Source organism: Triplophysa dalaica, chromosome 6 (assembly GCF_015846415.1).
Source record: "Triplophysa dalaica isolate WHDGS20190420 chromosome 6, ASM1584641v1, whole genome shotgun sequence".
Lineage (NCBI taxonomy): Eukaryota > Metazoa > Chordata > Actinopteri > Cypriniformes > Nemacheilidae > Triplophysa > Triplophysa dalaica.
Window position 1 is genome coordinate 18,990,163 of NC_079547.1, and position 20,350 is coordinate 19,010,512.

At 36.0% G+C, this 20,350-nt stretch overlaps 3 protein-coding genes across 3 annotated transcripts in view; 2 read left to right on the forward strand and 1 right to left on the reverse strand.

The window, feature by feature from the left end:
• Window positions 1-6,484, forward strand: part of shroom2a (shroom family member 2a) — a 38,995-nt gene extending 32,511 nt beyond the window's left edge. Inside the window, exons 11-14 of the mRNA XM_056749868.1 lie at window positions 2,557-3,138; window positions 3,856-4,033; window positions 4,765-5,037; window positions 5,245-6,484. Of these exons, the coding sequence (XP_056605846.1) occupies window positions 2,557-3,138; window positions 3,856-4,033; window positions 4,765-5,037; window positions 5,245-5,517 (1,306 nt within the window). The 3' untranslated portion in view covers window positions 5,518-6,484. The remainder of the gene's footprint in view (window positions 1-2,556; window positions 3,139-3,855; window positions 4,034-4,764; window positions 5,038-5,244) is intronic.
• Window positions 6,485-8,853: 2,369 nt separating this feature from the next.
• cldn34a (claudin 34a) lies at window positions 8,854-13,944 on the forward strand. Its single transcript, XM_056749735.1, has 2 exons — window positions 8,854-8,940; window positions 10,347-13,944. Exon 2 carries the CDS (start codon window positions 10,444-10,446, stop codon window positions 11,185-11,187), a length of 744 nt encoding a protein of 247 aa, XP_056605713.1. The 5' UTR covers window positions 8,854-8,940; window positions 10,347-10,443; the 3' UTR covers window positions 11,188-13,944.
• A 3,039-nt stretch (window positions 13,945-16,983) lies between these two features.
• Window positions 16,984-18,016, reverse strand: cldn33b (claudin 33b). The gene has a single exon (XM_056750804.1). It carries the CDS (start codon window positions 17,819-17,821, stop codon window positions 17,153-17,155), a length of 669 nt encoding a protein of 222 aa, XP_056606782.1. The 5' UTR covers window positions 17,822-18,016; the 3' UTR covers window positions 16,984-17,152.
• Window positions 18,017-20,350: the final 2,334 nt, after the last annotated feature.

Below are 20,350 nucleotides of genomic sequence, written 5' to 3' on the forward strand. Positions count from 1 at the left end.
TCTGTGGCTTTATTTTAGCTGTTTTTGAGGTTTTTGGTAGCCTCACAGTGTCTATCCCTCAGAAAATTACAGTTTGGAGATGATGATGGTTCTGGTCAGGAGAAAAATGCTTTAGTCACGTTGTCACATGATACACAATCATATGTATGGATGTGTATAGATTTAGTCACAGGAAATCACAAGGACATTTTTCTGGTTTTCCTGTCCTGCCTGGCTGCTCATATTTATTCTTAGCCCTTTCCAATGATATATAGTTAGCATGATGAGTCTAAAATTCATGTGAAAAATTGTTACTTACGGAATAGTAACATTTAGTAGCAACTGATAATTTTTTATGCATACTAATTTTATAAAATAATTAATTATTGGTGCTATATCATTTTTATTTTTAATAATGTAAAACAAATATATATATATACCAAAAATATGTACTTTTATTTGTACTCATGTGTTAAAAGAGATTATACGGATATGTTTCCTATATACTTTGTATTGTAGATACAATTTTAATAGTAAAATTATTAATAGCAAATGATAAATTACTATTAATTATTTAATAGTTATTTAATTATATTATTAATACTATTAACTAGTAAAAGATTCGGCATGATTAATCGATTCAAAAATATAAAAATATAAATACATAACAAATATTAACATGTATAAATATTTAATGTAATTTATATTAAAATACAATGTATAGTTATATATATATATATATATATATATATATATATATATATATATATATATATACACAGCGGGGAAAATAAGTATTTGACACATCAGCATTTTTATCAGTAAGAGGATTTCTAAGTGGGCTATTGACACAAAATTTCCACCAGATGTAGCCATCAAGACAAATATTGAATTCATACAAAGAAATCAGAACATTTAAGTATACAAGTTCAGTCATAATAAATAAAGTGAAATGACGCAGGGAATAAGTATTGAACACATGAAGGTAACAAGGTGCAAAATGGCATAGAAAGCCAGGAGATCAACAGAAATCTATCAGTATTCAGAGAGAAACCCTGTCCCCTATCAGTACTAATTGATATCAGCTGCTTTAGTCCTAATTGATGGCCTATAAAGGCTTCTCTTTAATTTTGTGTCAATAGCCCACTTAGAAATCCCCTTACTGATAAAAATGCTGATGTGTCAAATACTTATTTCCCTCGCTGTATATATATATATATATAGATATATATATATATATATATATGAAGAGTTTGGTTCCAAAATGAGATAACACCGTTTTTAACATTTTTCAAAAATCTAGTTTTTTTTATTGTGCATTAATTTAATATCAATCAAACTCCAGTTGGTTTGTTTTGATTTAAGCCATAATAACAAAAGAAATACAGCTAACTAACACATTTATTTTTGTATAAAAATCTGTATAAAATCTGTATATGTTTCTTAAACATATCTATGTTCATGCATATAAATATACACACAATAGACATTTGTTTTGCGACTGATTAATCGATTTAACACTAAAAAAATTTAGGAACCTAAGTTATCATTTTAGAATAGTGACAGTAAACAGGTTGCAGTTTTTGTGCTTGCGAGAATAAAACAATATTTATTAGTGGTGGGCATAGATTTTTTTTTTTAATCTAGATTAATCTAGATTAAAATGGCTCATTTGAATTCTGCCGAAGGCATTCAGAATATGTGTGCTACCCAAATAATGACTAAAAGTAAGTCTTTGAGAACGGGTTTCTCAAGCCAGGTGGCGCATTAGACCAGGGGCTCATCTCCTGTTTCCAAAATGCATCACAAGCTGCTTGAGAAAGCTGTTCAAATTAAATATGTTCAATAAGATGAATTTGTGTTTACTTCCGCATTAGCTAAGGGATGATTTCCGTTTAGGTGGTACTTGAGACTGGAATAGCTCCTACAGTACATTTACATTTAGTCATTTAGCAGACGCTTTTATCCAAAGCGACTTACAAAGAGTGAGGGAGCAACAAGCGATATGTCATACAGGAGCCATAATACATAAGATCTCAATACAAAGTTACTGGTTTCAACTAAAGCTAGACCAGTACCTGTTGAGAGAAAGTGTTTTTTTTTAAACCAATTCCGCATTGCACAAGGTGCAAACAACCTTAGTCTTGTCGATGTTTCCATTGGGAAGCTTCTTAAAAATTAATGTTCCCTGAAGCAAACCCGGCGGCTTCATAGCTGCATCCATGTTAGCACGTCACGTTTGATGCGGTAATTTCACAGTAACGTTATGTTGTGTTCAGACCAAACGCGAATGGCGTGTCAAGCGCGAGTGATTTATATGTTAATGCAAAGAGCCAATAGACCTACTTGCTGCGCGAATCGCGCGAATGAAGTCCTGGTTATGAGATGATGAGGCGGCTTCTGCTTCCGCGAATGACGCGAATCACGCGAGTTGAAAAATCTCGTTCTCGCCCCGTACAGTGCAGTTAAGCTGGTATACATCCGCGCTAAAATATCAAGGTGAAAGTCATAGCTTGCTATGCCGTTAACGGCCCACCACTAATATTTATATTTCTGTTTGTTTTGATTGTTTACCAGGATGGATAGGGTTAAAGATGAGACCACATCAGTGAAAAAAGTGCCCATTAAGATCGTCCACTCAGAGAGCAACACTGAAAAAGAGAGTCGACAGTACCTCGACCTGCACAGCGAGAACTCTCTCACCTCCCAAGCACCTGGAGTAACTCATCTTCAGAGTTTAGGAAACCCAGATCAGTCTTATTCCCTTTTCTGTACTTACACAAGGCAAAAGGACCAGGGGCCTGAATCGAGAGACGAAGCCATGGGTCCTCTTAAAGACCAGGATCCGCAAACCAACGTGAACCCCGTTCCTCACGCAATACATGGTCTTCAGATCGACTCATCGGTGGATCACAACAGCAATGGAGTATCACCACAAACTTCTCCCTCTGAGGATGATGATGGCAAGAGGGAGGAACTGGTTCGAGATATCATGGGCAAAGATAAGACCCTGGTGGACATTTTAGACCAGAGTAAGATGAGGACCACTATGGATCTGATGGAGGGGATTTTCCCTCAGGAAGAGCAGCTGCTTGAGGAGGCACAACAGCGCCGGAAAGCAGCACCTAAACCACTGGTCCATCGCAACTCGGTGGAGAAGTCAGTACAAGTTGCTTTCAACACGTTCTTAATTCTCCTCATTTCTTACCTTATAATAGCACATGCTTAGTAGGTTAAATAGGTGACCCAAAAAATTTAACCAAATCTACCCTCATTCTATCCTAGATTATCACACACATTTTTATAATAAACATCTGTTGAGAAACTTTTGTAAATGAAATCCTGTAATCTCTTATGTAGAAAACATATTGAATAGGATGTCTAATATTTTTCAATGGGGAATTCAGGGTTATTATTAAGCCGCGCACACATTTCTGTCATAAAAAGCTAAGAATGACAGATAAAGGGATAGCTTACAAATTAACATTTTGTCATCATTTACTTTCCCTCGGGTTGTTTTAGACCTGTACGACTTTCTTTGTTCTGTTCAAAACAACAGTAGATATTTTGAAGTATGTGAGAAACCAGACAGTTCTGGTGCACCATTGACTACCATAGTAGTCTTCCAAATACCTTTGTGTCTTTCAAAATGTAAACATGTTCAGAACAACGTAAGGGTGAGTTGATAATGACAGAATTTCCCTTATTGGCTGAACTATCACTTAAGAAATCTTAAACATGTACATGAAAGCTAGTTTTATTGTTGTAGATAGGTGTTGTTTAAATTGTGACATTGAACCATGAACAGTTTGTACAGAACAACTCTGTGTCCTGTTTGACTTTGATTTCTCATATCTATCACGTGTGGGTTCTCAGGAAGGAGGACGAGACCCTGGTGGCAGCCACAGCTTTAGTGACTAATTCCACCTACTACAGTACATCTGTGCCCAAAGCAGAGCTGCTGATTAAGATGAAGGACATGCAGGAACAGAGCGTGGAACACGTCTCAGAAGATGAACTTGAGGAGGACAATGAAAATCTCTCCGGCAAGAAGGTACTGAGTGTGCACACATGAAATCAAAAGCTTCCTACTTGTTCATGTGGTAACAGTTGAATATAAGGTTGTATTTGTTTTCAATTAGTTAATGCAATAACTAACATGAACTAACAATAAACGATGCATTTACAGCATTTATTAGTTACAGTTCATATTAATTTCAGCATTTACTATTGTAATACATAAAACAATGTGTAAATGTTGACATTAGTTAATGCACAATGAACTAACATGAAAAGTTGTATTGACAACCTTATTGTAGATTGTAACCAGTTTGATAAAGTTATTCAGAAAGTTAATCTTTCACCATGGTTTTACCATATTTTTATCCATGTGTACCATGGTTTTTAAATATGGTAGTCTCATGTTGTTACCATGTTGTTTTAGTACACACTTAACAATGTCAGCCTTAACCTATAGTGTTTGAACAATTCTTGTTAGATGCATAAACATAATATACATATTTTACATATTCTTATTACATAATATAGTTCATTCAAATGCAAGTTCAATTTGTTACATAAAATTGAATTTGATTTTATAATACCTAAAAAAAATATTATTTTGTGTTTTTAAGGTGAATAAGAGACTATCTTTCCCTTTATATTTCATCATTGAGGATTTAAGTCTAAAAATCTCTTCTTGTTCTCGTGAACTCAGTCTTGTGTCTCGTCTCGTGGGATAAGTGTCTCATCACACCCCTATGTGATACTGGTTCTTTTTTCCAGCATGAGTTGATTGACAGCCTGACCAAGAAGTTGCAGGTGCTAAGGGATGCCCAAGAGAGTCTACAGGAGGACGTTCAGGACAACAATGCTCTTGGGGAGGAAGTGGAGGTCGTCGTGCAGGGCGTCTGCAAGCCGAATGAGCTCGATAAGTTCAGAATGTTTGTTGGCGACCTTGATAAAGTGGTCAACCTTCTGCTGTCTCTATCTGGACGTCTGGCGAGAGTGGAAAATGCGCTCAACAGCCTGGAGGAAGATGCTTCGCTGGAGGAGAGGGTGAGGAGATTGTTTGTTGCAGTGGTACCTTTGTCACCGCAATATACGTTTTTATCAGTATCAAGCTTTTGTATGTTTGAGAAATTGTACAGAATCTACTTATTACATTAATCACACTTATGGTTCACTTGTATTTGAAATCGTATATGAGGTTTGAAAACTATTTAAAGAATGATCTTTATTTGTTATTATCATCATCTTCTGCAGCGTACGCTGACAGAAAAGCGCAAACTATTGATCCGTCAACACGAAGATGCCAAGGAACTGAAGGAGAACCTCGACAGGAGAGAGGGTGTGGTGTATGAGATCCTGGCAAGCTACCTGTCGGAGGAGAGGATGGCTGACTACGAGCACTTTGTGAAGATGAAATCAGCCCTCATCATTGAGCAGCGAAAGCTGGAGGACAAGATCAAACTGGGCGAAGAGCAGCTCAAGTGTCTTATGGACAGTCTCCCAATAGACCAGAGGATTATGATCTGAGGATTTTCATTCAGTGGTCCAAAGCAACTCGCCTGACACGCCCTAAATAAAAGGGTTCCAGAACGCTACTTTCTGCAAATGGAATTTCAGTACATTGTGGTCAGATATTAGCTGCTCCCCTCTACCACAAGAACTGATACTATTTTGGCAAGACTCGAGAAGTTTTTAAGACCCTGACAGTGCTGGGCACTTTCAGGTTATGATTTACACACCACACTGTGGTTGTTATCCCTTTTAAATCGGTATCATCTGATGCTTCTCTCGATGTTACACGACCCATAGAATCATATGGTGAATAATAATTATGCTTTTCTGAACTGATTAAAATATACTTCAGAATTATGTTTGCACAGTGCACTTAATGTGCTATTTGAACTTAAACTTGCTTAGGTTATCAACTCTGAATAGGCCATGGTCAATCACTGTGCTGTTGCTTTTTTAACCACTAGAGGGCAATGAAGGACACAAACTTAAACGTGTCTGTCCCTGAACCTCCAACACAAACTTTTTTGTGATCAGGGCAACCTCTACAAAAGCATTTCCGTTCCAGTTGCATTAATTCTTCACCCACATATATGCTGTGATGCCAGGAGGTTTTAATCGACTTCCAAAAAGGACTTTCTGGCGGTGCATTATTTCCAACGGCTTGCACCGGTGTCCTGGTCGTGTTAATTCAATGTTATTTTTAGTAATTTATTTTAGCTTTTTGAATTTTTGTATATAACTAGAATAGGCTAGTATTGTACGGCTTCGCTACGTTAGTCAGACAAACTACGACTTAAGTCTTCACACTTTGTATAGACATGTATCGCTCTAAATGCATTATAACGTCAGAATTAGGATTGCTTGTAAGTATTCTTGTGTCTAAAGATTCTGAGAGACTTGCCTAAACTATATAATGTTGTTATACTATATAATAATTTCATTAAGGATTCAGTGCTTGTCTATAAATACCAACTGCCTTTTACTTCATGTTGTCCTCATGTCTTTTATAACTTTTGTGACTTTTACAAATTTATATTTTATGGATTCATAGATGCAAAGATGTCTTAATTTAATTCTTAATTTCCTTATATTGTGAATCAAGACTTAAAAAGCTGATTTATTATTGATTTTCAATGCAACCAGGTGGTGGATATTGCATTATTACGCTGTATTCTTCAGATAATTATTAATTTTATTTGTGACTATTTAGCTCATAATGGGAATTAACAAGTATATATATCAATTTTGACTTTGCTAGCAACATGACAGCCACCATAAGGGTGGATCATTCTTATAATGGAATTACACAGTAATGTGCAGTGGCGCACTTTATTGCTTTATTTCTTGATTCTTATATCCAAGTAGCTTTAATCACTTTTAGATTTAAATTAATATGTAACCTTAGACAAAACCATAAAAAACTTATTGATAAGATACACCTAACAGCAGTTGCAACAATGTAATGACACAATGTAATGACACAACATACTTAGATAACAGCAATTTACTTTTTTATATTTCTGCCAAGACGCAGACTTGTCAGTACTTCTTGAGTTTGAACCCTTAAGTTATGCTAATACTACAGAGATAAATGTTACTGAAAGATAAAAATGTAATTTTGTTTGCATTTACTCACCCTAGAGTTGTTCCAAATCTGTAAAAATGTGGTTTTGTCAGAGAAAAATATTTGGATGAATGCTCTTCGCCACCATTGACTACCATGGTAGAAAAATTAAAATGGTAGTCAAAAGTGCCCCAGATATTTATAGTTTGCTTTCCTACATTCTTCAAAATATCGTCTTCTTTCGGTTCAACAGAACAAAGAAATATTTAAAGGTTTTTTTTCTCCCTACTATGTTAGTTGTAGGTAACAACTCGAAGGTGAGTAAATGATGACAGGATTTTTATTTTGGGTCAACAGTCCCTTTAAATTTAACACAACCTGCTAAATATTTGACCCCTAAGGTTTGATTAAACTAAACAAAATATAAAATGTATGTGGGTTGTTGACAAAGAAATGTGTCCTAGGGTGTAGGCCTAACAAAAATTTTGACAATGAAGATAAATCCTTCTTTTGATATTTTATATTAAAAATACAAATAATTAACAATTACAAAGTAAATCCATTACATTCTTCTTGAAGGATGTTCATACCTGTCCAAAAGAAAGAGAGCAACCATGGTATCGTCTTTCAGACCCTTTGCCTGCCAAATGTTATCTCCATTGTGTAGAAGCTCAACCGATGTTATATCGAGTTTCTGCTCTTTCATGATCCAGACGTTTTTTCATCACTGCTTTTTCAAACACGGGTGCGCAGTGGTATCCAAAATACGTTGGCTGAAAGTGTACACATGACCAGTCACAGCGTTCAGACAGAACGTTTTGATTGGGCAAACGTTTTTTAGTCCAACGCCTTTAACAGACAATATCTAATCATAAAAACATTATATTATCACTTTACTTCTTGATTTCTATCAGGATGTACAGAGATTTCCAACCAGCATGATAAATAAATATTTCTGGACAGGATCACCTATTCTGCCTTTAAAGGGATACTCAGCCCAAGAATGAAAAATTCTGTTATGAATTTCTTATCCTCAAGTTGTTCCAAAGCTGTAGAAATTTCTTTTGTTCTATTGAACATGAAAAAAGATGTTTAAAAGAATGATAGCAACTGACAATTCTCGGATACCATTGACTACCATAGAAAGAATAATTATTGTTCCATTTATTTTGTTCTGTTGAACACAAAATAAGATGTTTTGAAGAATTTGGGAAAGCAAACAGTTCTGGGGCGCCTTTGACAACCTGTTTTTATTTTTCTACTATGGTAGTCAATGATGTCCCAGAAATGTCAGTTGCTTACATTTTTATAAATACCATTCTTTGTGTTAAACGGAACAAAGAAATGTATACAGGTTTGGTACAATATGAGGTTGAGTTATTCATGACAGGATTTTAGTCAAACAGACATTTCCCAATGACATTTCTTTACCGATAGCTCGAATTATAAATCAATATAAACGGATAAAATCTCAATAGCGGATTTTTGCTTATTTTTAACCAGCTATTATAATATGTTTAAAAAGTGAACATTTTCTAGAGTTAGACATTCCTTTAGGTGACAATTTTGTAACAAATTGTTAACAAAACTGCTCCTATAAGGTAATAACAAACCAACAAATGACAGATTACAACTGTATGGTAACAACAGTCCAGAGTAACATTTCATTGATTTTTATCGATTGATCCTCCCGCCCCCTTTTTCCATTTAATGATATTGTTCATGAATCATTAACCCCGGTTGTGTTTGACCTGTACGTGTCAGTTGGGAAAGTGTCTTTTTCCCTAGTTTTGTTTGAGCAGTGAAGGTGGATAATCCTACAGTAGGTTATGTGTACGGTTTCAAAAATGCTTTTGATTCAAAACTTTTTACAGGTAAGGAAGAGATTCTTATGTTTACATATACGTGTTCAGAAATCGTTTTACAGCCTTGACAGAATGTACGATTGAATAACATGAGCTGAAGACGTATTTCTTAGACTATAACAAATACATAGTTAACTGCAGGCGGCAACCAATTTAGGATTCTGGACATCATTTTATTTCTAAGTTTTCAGGAAATCACAAGTGTATATTTGTTAACTTTGCCTGTCTTGCGTGAATAAGGAGATTACTGTAAAAGACCTTTCAGCCTATTCTGGCACATTCCACAGCCCCAGGTGTGCAGGGAGCATGAAATATTCCCACTGTCTCTCTCTCTTTCTCTCGACCCCATCTGATATATTACTTTTCTCTTCCTCCATTGCTCGGTCTCACATGCACAGCCTTGTGCTTGGCCTTGTGTCCGTTTCCTTCCTCTGGAAACCTTACGCTTCACAAAAAAGCCTCATCCTCAGACAGAAAAGATCTTTTGTGTCTAAAGGAAGCACATTGTGTGTTGCCTGCTCTGTAAATATCCTTCAAGACTGCTCTACCTGTCTGATGTGTGGCACTGTGGGTAATGAACGTAGATGCCGTCGCCATAAAAACAGCGTTGTGCCCATGGGAATGCAGGTTTGAGTCCGGCCTGCGTCATGCCCAAATCTCATTGCTCCTGCACTTTCCTGTCTTCTCTCCACTGGCAAGATGCCCATGAGAAAGCTTATGCTAAAGAAACTGAATGAAGTTGCCTTTTTTTAAATGGTATTTTTGTCTATTGTGTTATAACCAGTTTCCCTTCAATGATTATGATATTTTTAAAGCAGTGTGTATTTTGTGTGGAGAGTTCACCAAAAAATTCTGTCATGCAGGAAACAGAAGAAGATGTTTTGAAGTATGTTGGTAACTGAACCACGGCGCGACCCATTGACTTGAAATCAAAACCAATGCCAAAGTCAATGGACAACGCCGTTGTTTTTTTACCCACATTCTTCAGAATTTCTTTGTTTTCGTTCAACAGACCAAATAAATGTATACATTTGAAACAACTTGGGAGAGAGAAATGATAAGATAATTTTAGTTTTCGAGTGAACTATCTCTTTAACCAATGTTAAGACACAATACTAAAAGCTTTTCGTAAGTTCAAATTTGATTTCTTTTTATTTATTTGTTAACCTTTTGGGTCACACTTTATTTTAAGGTCCAATTCTCGCCATTAACAAACCATTTACTATGACTTTTGCCTCGATAAACTCCTAATTTGGTGCTTATTAATAGTTAGTATGGTAGTTGATAGGTTTAGATATTGGGTAGGATGAGGGATGTAGAATATGTGCTTTGTAAGTGCTTATAGACAGCAAATATGCTAATAATATCCTTGCTAATAAGCAACTTGTTAAAAGTTAAAACTTTTTATGTTACAGAATACATGAAACTGCAATGCGACCGTGATGTGAAAAACAACGTGCAGTGGACAAATCTTTGCTAGCAGCTAGATGGTGTTGGGTCTTAATTCTAACCATGGCTTACCTGGCCCATGCAGCCCATTTGCCATTCTTGGGTCTGATATTTGGTTTTGTAGGATTGATAATCACAGCGTGCCTTTCAGGAGTGAATGACTGGAGAATATGGTATTTGGATGATCAATCTATCGTCAGCGGAGGATTGGCCTGGGTGGGCGTATGGAGAGCCTGTTTCTACAGCCATGTTTTGGACTCATCTGAATTCTGCAAAAGCATCAGTCTTACAGACTCCTTCACTCCTCCAGAAATAGCAGCTGCCCAGGTACTCTGCATGACTGCTGTTGGTGTGGGTGTGGTGGCGAACCTGGTGGCTGGATATGCAGTGAGAAATGCTTACTTTGGGGTCGACAGTGGGCGTGTCAGACTGGCCTTTGTGACGGCGGGTTGCTTATTTTGGCTTACTGCTGCGTGTTCATTGGTTCCTGTCCTCTGGAACATGAGTTCTGTGCTTGCAAATCTCACTATAGACTTCCCCCCAGACTTCTACCTGCCCCCGGCTCCAATAAAACAGGAAGTGGGCCCGGGGATTGGCATTGGGATCTGCTCATCTCTGTTGCTCATAGTGAGTGGGCTTTTCTTCATGTGCTATAAGGATCCTGTCAAAACCAAGACTGATAAGAGTAGACCAAAGGAACATTTGAAAAACATAAATGTCAGGGCTGAAAGCTCTCTGGATACAATTAAAGAGAGTGGAGATGAGGGACTGATCAACCCAGCCTTTGAGATCGAGAAGAACATTTAATGTTGAAGAGCATAACTCACTGGAATGACATAAATATTTTAAACGCAAATCTTGAAGAACATTGACCAACTCTTGTGTTTTAAGACTATACATATTTAAGCATAACTAAAGTCCTTAAAGTCATTTTAAAGGGTTATGGATAGTATACACTGTGAATATTTTCGTAAAAAATGGGTAAATAATGAATAATATATTCAATCTGTTGTCACAGTGTTTCCTAACCAGAGGACCAGGGCCCACTAGGGGGCCCCACTGTGATCTAAAATAATTTAAAATGTAACAAAACCAGAGTTAAAATCGCCTTCAACAAATCAAAATATTTCTAGAATTTTGTTAGGAACGGACATATTTTACAGTTATGCCATCGTGGAATATTTTATTTGCTGAATAGAAATAGTAAGGTGGCGGGTAAATGCATGCAGTTTAAAGGGATAAATCACCCAAAACTGAAAGTTTTGTAGTTAATTTATTTTTATCACCTTCTTGTCATTTCAAACCTGTATGGTTTATCTTTCTTCACAGAACACAAGAAGATATTTTTGAAGTAAGTTTGTAACCGAACGCCGGCTGCACCCATTCACTTCTATTGTATGGACAAAAAACCAATGCATGTCAATGGGTGCCGATGCTGTTCAGTTACCAACATTCGTCAAAATATCAGAAGAAAATCATACAGGATTAAAATGACAAAAGGGTGAATTAATGATGACAGAATTTTCATTTTTGGGTGAACCATCACTTTACCACTGCAAACATAAAAACTCATGTCAGCTTGTTATTTTTTTAAAAGTAGTATAGATAATACTATGTATAAGAAATTGTTTTTTAATAGAATATACATATTAAAATATATTGCCAAAAATGACTAACACCATGTCCGCACTGTGATGCAATGTCGCAACAAGAAAATTTATTTTTTCAGTATTTAGATTCAGTTATCTAGAGCCGTGACGGCAATATGCAACAAGCTACGCAGCACGTTGCGTTACTTGCGCCATGTCACAGTGAACACGGTGTAAGAGTTACTCCTGAGAAAAGGTATTGCGTAATTTGTAGAAGCCATTTTATTTGTTCTATTTTAACAAAGAAAGTTGTGACATTAGTAAGTTTCAATTGCCCATCTTGGGCCAAAATTCATTTTACCTGCCATTAAACTTTATTAGCACTAAATGACCCTAGACTCAGCTGATTAAGAGTGGATCTTTGAACGGGGACAAGGGGCTTTTGCTTACAGAGGAAATAACCCCTGCCACGGTTGAAATGAACTTTACTGTTATTCCTCAGCTTGACACTTGGCCTTATTACTGTTTTTTAACACCCCCCACAGTCTTTCAGTTTGTTGTTTGCCAACATTTAATCTTATTAAAATCAAACATTAATTTTGACAAATCCCACTAAATATAATATGATTTTCCCTTGTTATAAAACCACATAATCCTCCTGATTATACGACAAAGGGAAGTCACTCCTTTCCAATTAAGGCAAATTTTGTTTTCTGTGTCGGTTCACTGGTCTGTCAAGTTCCCCCTGCAACCTGATGATTGATTTAAAAACTCACAATTCATACCCAAGAGTTTTAAGGATTTTATGAATAGTGGGTAATTACCACCGGCCAGTTTGCCTGCCAGGATGGACTCCGTGGACTATTGCTGATTGGATGTACATTGTTCTGAGGAAGAGGAGAAGGAAACAACCTGAGGCTCCATACTGAGACAAACGCATTGTCTTATAGTGGGCAGCTAACATAAAAACATTACATGTGATTGAGAGTGGGTTGAGATCTGAATGAAAGACCCCTCCATGAATATCAGTATGAAACCTTCTAAAACAACAGCATTTTGTGCTGTATTGAAGGACACATTCAGATAGTGCCACAGAAGATGGAAGAGGGGTTAAAAACAATAAGAGCTTTATTGTGAATAGCCGATTGTGTTTGTGCATTTTATCTGAGATGTCTGACACCAACACTTTTCATACTATGACACATGGCATGATAAGACAAAACTGTACACAAGGGTGAAGGCCAGTAGCATTTTTTCAGTTCAGCTGTAAAGCATATTGCATAAGTAAATACACTGGAAATATACTATTTAGATGTAAAAATAATGCAAATGTATAAATGTTTATAAAACTTCTATTTCAAGTTAGCATTAATCTAACTATTATCCTATTAATTGTCATTAAGTGATATGTTGTTTATGTAATAAGTCAGTATATTAAAAATGAGCCAATACTATTAACTATTTTTTAGAGTTCATTGTTTTGTTCTCAAAGAATTTTATTGTCACTCCAAGAATAAATGTCTTTGTTCTGATGAACACAGAGAAAGATATTTGGAAGAATGCTTGTAATCAAACACTTCTCGGCCACTACCATAGTAGGAAAAATTACAATGGTATTCGAAAGTGCCCCAGACCTGTTTGCTTCTACATTCTTCAAAATTTCTTCTTTTGTGTTCAACAGAACAAAGACAAATATAAAGCAATTTTTCCTGCTATGGTAGTCAATTGTAGCCAATAACTGTTTGGTTAAAAGTATTCTTCCAAAAAAAGTTTTTGTGTATATCAGAACAAAGAAATTTGTACAGATTTGGAACAACTTGAGAGTCTGTAAATGAAGACAGAATTTTCATTTTTGGATTGTTTAAATGTATGAATTTATTACAGATTATGGGATCAGATCATATATTGTTTCTGTACAGTCTGTGCGTTTGTTTGCATCTGTCTTAAAGGTTTGATAAAAACAATAAAATTATAATTTGACCCCTAAAAAATCTCTTTATACTGAATCTACTTAATTCCAAGATGAAACGCACATGTGGTTTTGCTTAATTTAAAAAAAGCCTTGGAAACCGCCTATAAAATAATAAGCTTCATTATACTATTTAAAATACATAATTAGTCATGAGTTTTAAAATAATTATTGACTTTTTTGGTGTACTGGGGAAAGGGGCATTGGGCAAAGCTGTGGTGTGGTGTGTTGTGATGGGTGTGTTGGGTGATCATTTGTTGGGTGTGTTGGAACGCACTACTGGGAGTGTTGTGTGATCGACACCACTGGGGCAGAGTCATTTTGGCGTTTGATGTTGCGGCGTGAGAAACCCTTGGCATTTTTAAAATGTATTGAAATTGCTTTGCAGTACCTTCTCTCGCCTTGAGCTGCAGCCTTTATCACATCTACACAGGTCATCTTACCCTCTGCTCCTGTGTTTAAGCATAGCATCTTTTGTTTGCTTGCACTACGGGCTATCGTTGGAGAACAATCACACAAATGGCTTCAGATTTTTAAGTGATAAAATAAAATAAAACAATGAGCAGTTATCTTAAATCAAAGACTTGATGGTATAGTTTTACTTTTATATGAATATTAATAATTATATTAAAAGTGTATTAAAATCATTTTTATGCTGTTTCATCAGTTTATACAAATTGCAAAATATAATACGGCCTTTCTTTACAAAAATTGTATTTTAAATATGTATTGCATAAAAATGCATAAGGTAAAAGATGAAATAAAACAGATGCCATTTGCGATAATAGTAGAGCACACATGTTTGCTTTATGTTTGCCTTATTGTTCTCCAAAGTAAATTATTTACAGACATTATATAATATTCATATTATGCCATGATGTAATAATGTCAGTACGAAAGCAATTCTGAATGGTGTTTACCCAAAATGTTGACGATAGCTCAATGTTTCGTTAATCAGCTTTTTTCACTCTCTATTGTTTTCAGTTAGCTGCATTCGGACATTGTTCCTAATGAGTCGAAGACACACCATTTCCCTTTTCTGTCAAGGGTATTTCTACGCCCAGCCAAAGGCTGGAAATGAGTGTTAACAGCTAAACATCTAAATCTAAACATACCGCCCATTTTCATTTTCACTATCAATATCCATCGCAGGAAGTTTGGTCAGGGCACAATCTTTATGGCGCCTTCATGTCTGAGAACACATTTATACCATATTTTTAAATTTGTACATCTGTGTGTATGCTGGGATAGATGTAAATGTTGATATCTCAAAGGAGATGTCCCCTTTACAATACATTAAAAGTTAAAGCTGGAAACCATTTACAATTGTTGTATAAAAATAAACTACATCAATATCTACAGAAAATTCTGCTTTTGTGTTATTGAAGAAAAAACGCATGTTTTGATTGATATCAACTGATTTTGATTGTTTTTTAACTATTTGGTCCTATTCTTCAAACAAGTGGTAAACAAAATGTAAACACTGTTAAACCATTATTCTACAGTCAGGTATTTACAGTGGATTCAGATTAGTTCAATTTGGTGCGGTTTCTTGTGCATCTGTCTGGAACAGGGCTGTACCTGTTTGAAAGTAACCTTGCTCTTAACCTGGTCAAATCCCATTTAGGATAGAAAAGAGGAGGCAGAACTGTTTGGCATTCCACAGGGAACATGCTGCTCATTAAAGTCTTCATTATACACAGCTTAGTCTTTATTCTGACAATCAGAGACTATTACACTCAAGCAGGAATTTTATTGCCATTAGCTCACCTGAATGAGCACAAGAACATGGAGGACTCTCTGTTTAATTTGTCCTTTTTTTACTCTTGATTTGTAAAGCTGACATCAGCCATTTATTTAATATTGTTTAACTGAGTCATGGGTTAGATTCCCAGGAAATGCACGAGCTCAAAACATTTATGGTTTCAATGCATTGTACTTTAAAGGGATGCTTCATCCAAAAATAAAAATATTGTAATCATTTACTCACTAAGTTATTCCAAAGCTGCATAAATGCATTGAAAGATCTTTGGAAGAATGTTAGCAGCTGACAGTTCTGGCGCACCATCGACTACCATAGTAGGGAAAAGTATTAAAATTACATTTTAAAATAAATTTTGTGTTGAACACAAAAGAAGACAATTATAATTTTGGAAATCAAACAGCTCTGGGGCACCTTTTACTACCATTTACATCTTTTCGATGACAGTCACTGATGCCCCAAAACTGTCAGTTGCTCACATTCTTCAAAATATCTTTGTGTTCAACAGAGCAAAGAAATGTATACAGATATGGAACAACTTGGGCGTAATCCATGACATCATTTTCATTTTTGGGGGACTATTCTTTTAAGTCCCTTTTTTCTGAATAGAAATGGCATTACTTTTATTACAGTAAAAATTGTTTGCCTAACAGAGAGCAAACAAGAAAGTGAATAGGTATTGTATGTATTATAATATAGGTTGATATTTGTATGACTTATGCCTCATTCAGCTCTTTATGTAATTTTTACATGTAATTCTGTTCAGTGTTGGCACCAGCTGGTTTGTAGATGCTCTTCGCCTGAATCCTAAACAATACGTGCTGCTTTTGCAGGTGTAATTAAGAGTTCATAAATTGCATGGTCACAGTCACATTACACATTTTCATTGTTATGAATTACGGCAGGCTAATCCAGGAGAATGGGCTTTGCTGTTCCATTACAAGCATTTCTTGCACCCATGGCAAGGTTAACGTGACCAAATTTGGATATGTGAGAAAAAGTTTCCAGTGATAATCACAAACTAAAAAAGGTCAAATCACTAAAATGTTCCAGATTGCTCCAATTCACCCGATGTGATCCTTAAACCTAATCTACTGACGTGCTCTTCATATGAAAGCAAAAAAATGAATGGAAAAAACCCCACTTATAAATCAACAATATTTCTTGTTAAAAACCTTTATAAAAATCTACAAAATCTCCTATTTTAACTTTTTACAAACTAACAAAATGTCATGGTTACATTTGTTGTTCACTACAGCTCTTTAAAAGAAATAGAAACACACTGTACTAACATGTTTTGTATTTTACCTATAAGAAAAGCAAGGAGAATCAAATAGATGATTCAGATATCAAAATATAAATTCATTATAATGCTTTACCTTTTCATCAATTTGATCGATGCATAAATTGAGCATAAGTATTAAAGTTTTCCACAGAAAAAGCCTTTAAAAGTCAAACATACTCCATGCGCTTCTTAGAAGACCCATCCACACTTATGATCTCTTGCCTTTGATGATGATACACAAGACGATGTTCATAGTCTCTTGAGCCAAAACTAGATGCAAACAACAATACTGAAGCAACAACGTCAAGAAATCCAGCAGCCCATCCGATGAACATCGCATCCCCGAACTCTGACCGTGGCACTACGTGAGGTATCGTCTCATCGAAGAACTTCAGAACGATGTCGTGGGCGACGTAAGAGACCGGAGTGAGCACCAGCAAACCAGCGAGGCATAAAAACACAGCAGCTGTGATCCTCAAACCTTTCTTGGTCCGGTGTCCCTCCTCGCCCTTGCAGCAGTTGATCTGACTCATCGCCGGAATGGCAAGGAGAAGTCCGAGAAGACACATAGCATCTGAAAGACAAATCAGAAGCCGAGCCAGCGTCAAGGTGTGTCCCAGGCCTAGAATTGTGTCGTATGAACGACACTCTGTGCCGGCGACCTCCTGTACCACACAGGCCTCCCATAGCCCTTGCTCGTAGCTCTCAGAAGCCATCAGCTCAGTTGAGTGAGACTGCCACTGAGGCATGATAGTGGCTGCCAGGGAGCAGAACCAGCCCCCTATCCCAATAAACATCCCCAGAAGCTCCATAGCCACATTGCAGGGGTTTGTCATGTTTGCTGCTGAATAACCAACCGCCTTTACACCTGGTTGGTACCTCGAGTGCCTCCTCTTGATGTGAGGAGAGAGAAGAAAGGGAGAGAGATCAAGATGAACAGAAGAAGACTCACAGTCCGTCAGTCTTTACCAAGAGAGGCACTCATCATCTGAGCATGAGAAGTAGAGGAGGGGTACACATGGGAAAGACGGCGCTCGAACATTAGGCACTGCCTTCTAGAATGCTGTTTGGAGAGAGAGTCAGAGAGAGAGAGAGAGAGTCAGAGCCCTGACAAAAGGCCACACGGGATGCCATTAAACTGCAGACAGGATGCCATTAAAACTGTGATTGTTGTCATTTTCATTGGACAAGCCATTTTGATTTTACTACCTCATTAGGGTTTGTTTGCAACTTTGCATTTTCATATTCCGCTATCAGCAACAAAACTTGTCATTGAGTGCCCATGAAGAAGCCTAAAAGGTTAAAGGGCAACAAATAGACAGCAAACAAATTTGCTGTAAATAGGGGTTTTTGGGTGAAACGGATGGCTGGGAGATAAGCTTAGTGCCCGGCAGCCAATTCTTAGCCTCAAATAACAGCTTTCCAAATATGCAGCGTGTACCTTACCGGGACTCTTTGATCCCTGCTGACTTTAACTCCGGTGCAACATGGGTATTTATCTATATTGGTTTAAACAAAAGCTTTTGTGTATATGTAGTAAACTGATTTCCTTTCAATTACCATATCAAACTTTTATAACAGCACATTTTGTTATTGAAATCTTTTCGAATGTCAAAAGTGATAAAACATGTAAAAATTGATAATGCTGTATTACATCCCTATACAACAAATCATTCTCATCAAAATTTTCAGTCTGATTTCTTTCGAGATACATCTGTATTTTCTTGTTGTTCCTTAGAAGTAGAAGAAAATGCAAGTTACCTTAAATGTGTGAGGTTGTCTCGTTTACCTTGACGGCCCGAGTGAAAATGTGTACTGTGCAGACAGAATGCCACGTCTTAATGCGAGGGTGAGGAATAAATCTGTGATGTGGTGCTGATTCTCAACCAACACATAATTTACACAAACACACACACACTATTACTATCATTACGATGACTTTGAATTGAGTATTGTTATTAAACTGAGCTAACTATATTTGCGTTACCCCCCACACCTATTCATAAAAACCCTTAAGTTTTCATATTCACACAGTTTTACATGGACATGCCATGTAATAGTATAATAATAATAGACTACCTAACATAGACTTACCTTAACCCTAAAAGGTTACATTTTTATAACAAAACAACATTATTTTTGCAAAAGAGCATATTCCAAAACGACGTTTTAGCTCACATTTGCAGACAATTTTTTCTGTAAAGAATGAAGAGTATTTACACCTCATGCACACCTACACAGACAAATATATTTCAATTGTCAATATTTTAATTGATCAAATTGTTTAATATTTTATATTATGTTATAGTTTATATATATATATTACTGCAGGTGTTTTATAAAAAAATGTATTGGTGTATTTTGTATATTTTTTCTCTGTATATTTATTTGTTAGTATATTTGATGACATTTAATAATATTAAGGTCATTTAGGAAGAAAGGTAGGGTGAGGCGTAAATGATAGCACTCATAAGATTGACAAGATACTACTAGTAGAGAATGCAAAAGAATGACACATGAAATTTGTATAAAAGGGAGGCAGATTAAAAAATCCAAAGAATTCATAACCTACCGACAGAAAAAATGAAGCAATACCTTTCCACAGCTAATAACTAATTATGCTAATATGTATGTTTTAAAATGAAAGAAAAAAAGAAGAGATCCAAATTACAAACATTACACTGTGTCAGAAACATAAACCTACCTACAAAACTATTCATTTTACTGACGTACAGTAAGAAAGTTAAGGTGAACTTCCTAAGGATCAGATGAAGGATGATCAAATGGCCAAGATTTGAATTATCATGACTTGTACTGTACAGTCAGACATCAGTCGATATCACCAGATGGCGCTCTTATACTAAAAAAGTAACAAATTCCATTCTGTGGTGCAGTTAAGTGTCTGTAATTAGATATTCATGAAAAGAAAACATAGACAAAATTTGACTTAAACTGATAACCACTGACTGTCAAAGACAGATGTTCAAAATGTTATAATTTATGTAATAGTACAAAATATACTTTGCTCGTTGGTCCAATTTATTCCCCTTTCCCCAAGGATTACAAATGTAATATTGCAACCTAAACCAAATAAATATATTTATATCCACTTTTAAAATTGTTTCAATGAGATAACGAGAAAAAGATGCTTTAAGTAATGATATCTAATAACAATTCATAAACTTCACAAAAAAGGGAGGGTGTACAAATATGCTCGCATCCACCTCAATCACAAAAAATCCCAAAATCGTACGAGTGTTGCTATTGGCTTGCTATAAAACACGTAAACTTTTGAGGGCTGTACTTATGCAAATGATCCTGCCCGAATATGGACTGTGTGGAATGAAAGATGGTAGATAGAATCA

Bases quoted from the DNA above. Each gene is read 5' to 3' on its own strand.
- cldn33b (XM_056750804.1), bottom strand. From the start codon at position 17,821: ATGACAAACCCCTGCAATGTGGCTATGGAGCTTCTGGGGATGTTTATT.
- cldn34a (XM_056749735.1), top strand. From the start codon at position 10,444: ATGGCTTACCTGGCCCATGCAGCCCATTTGCCATTCTTGGGTCTGATA.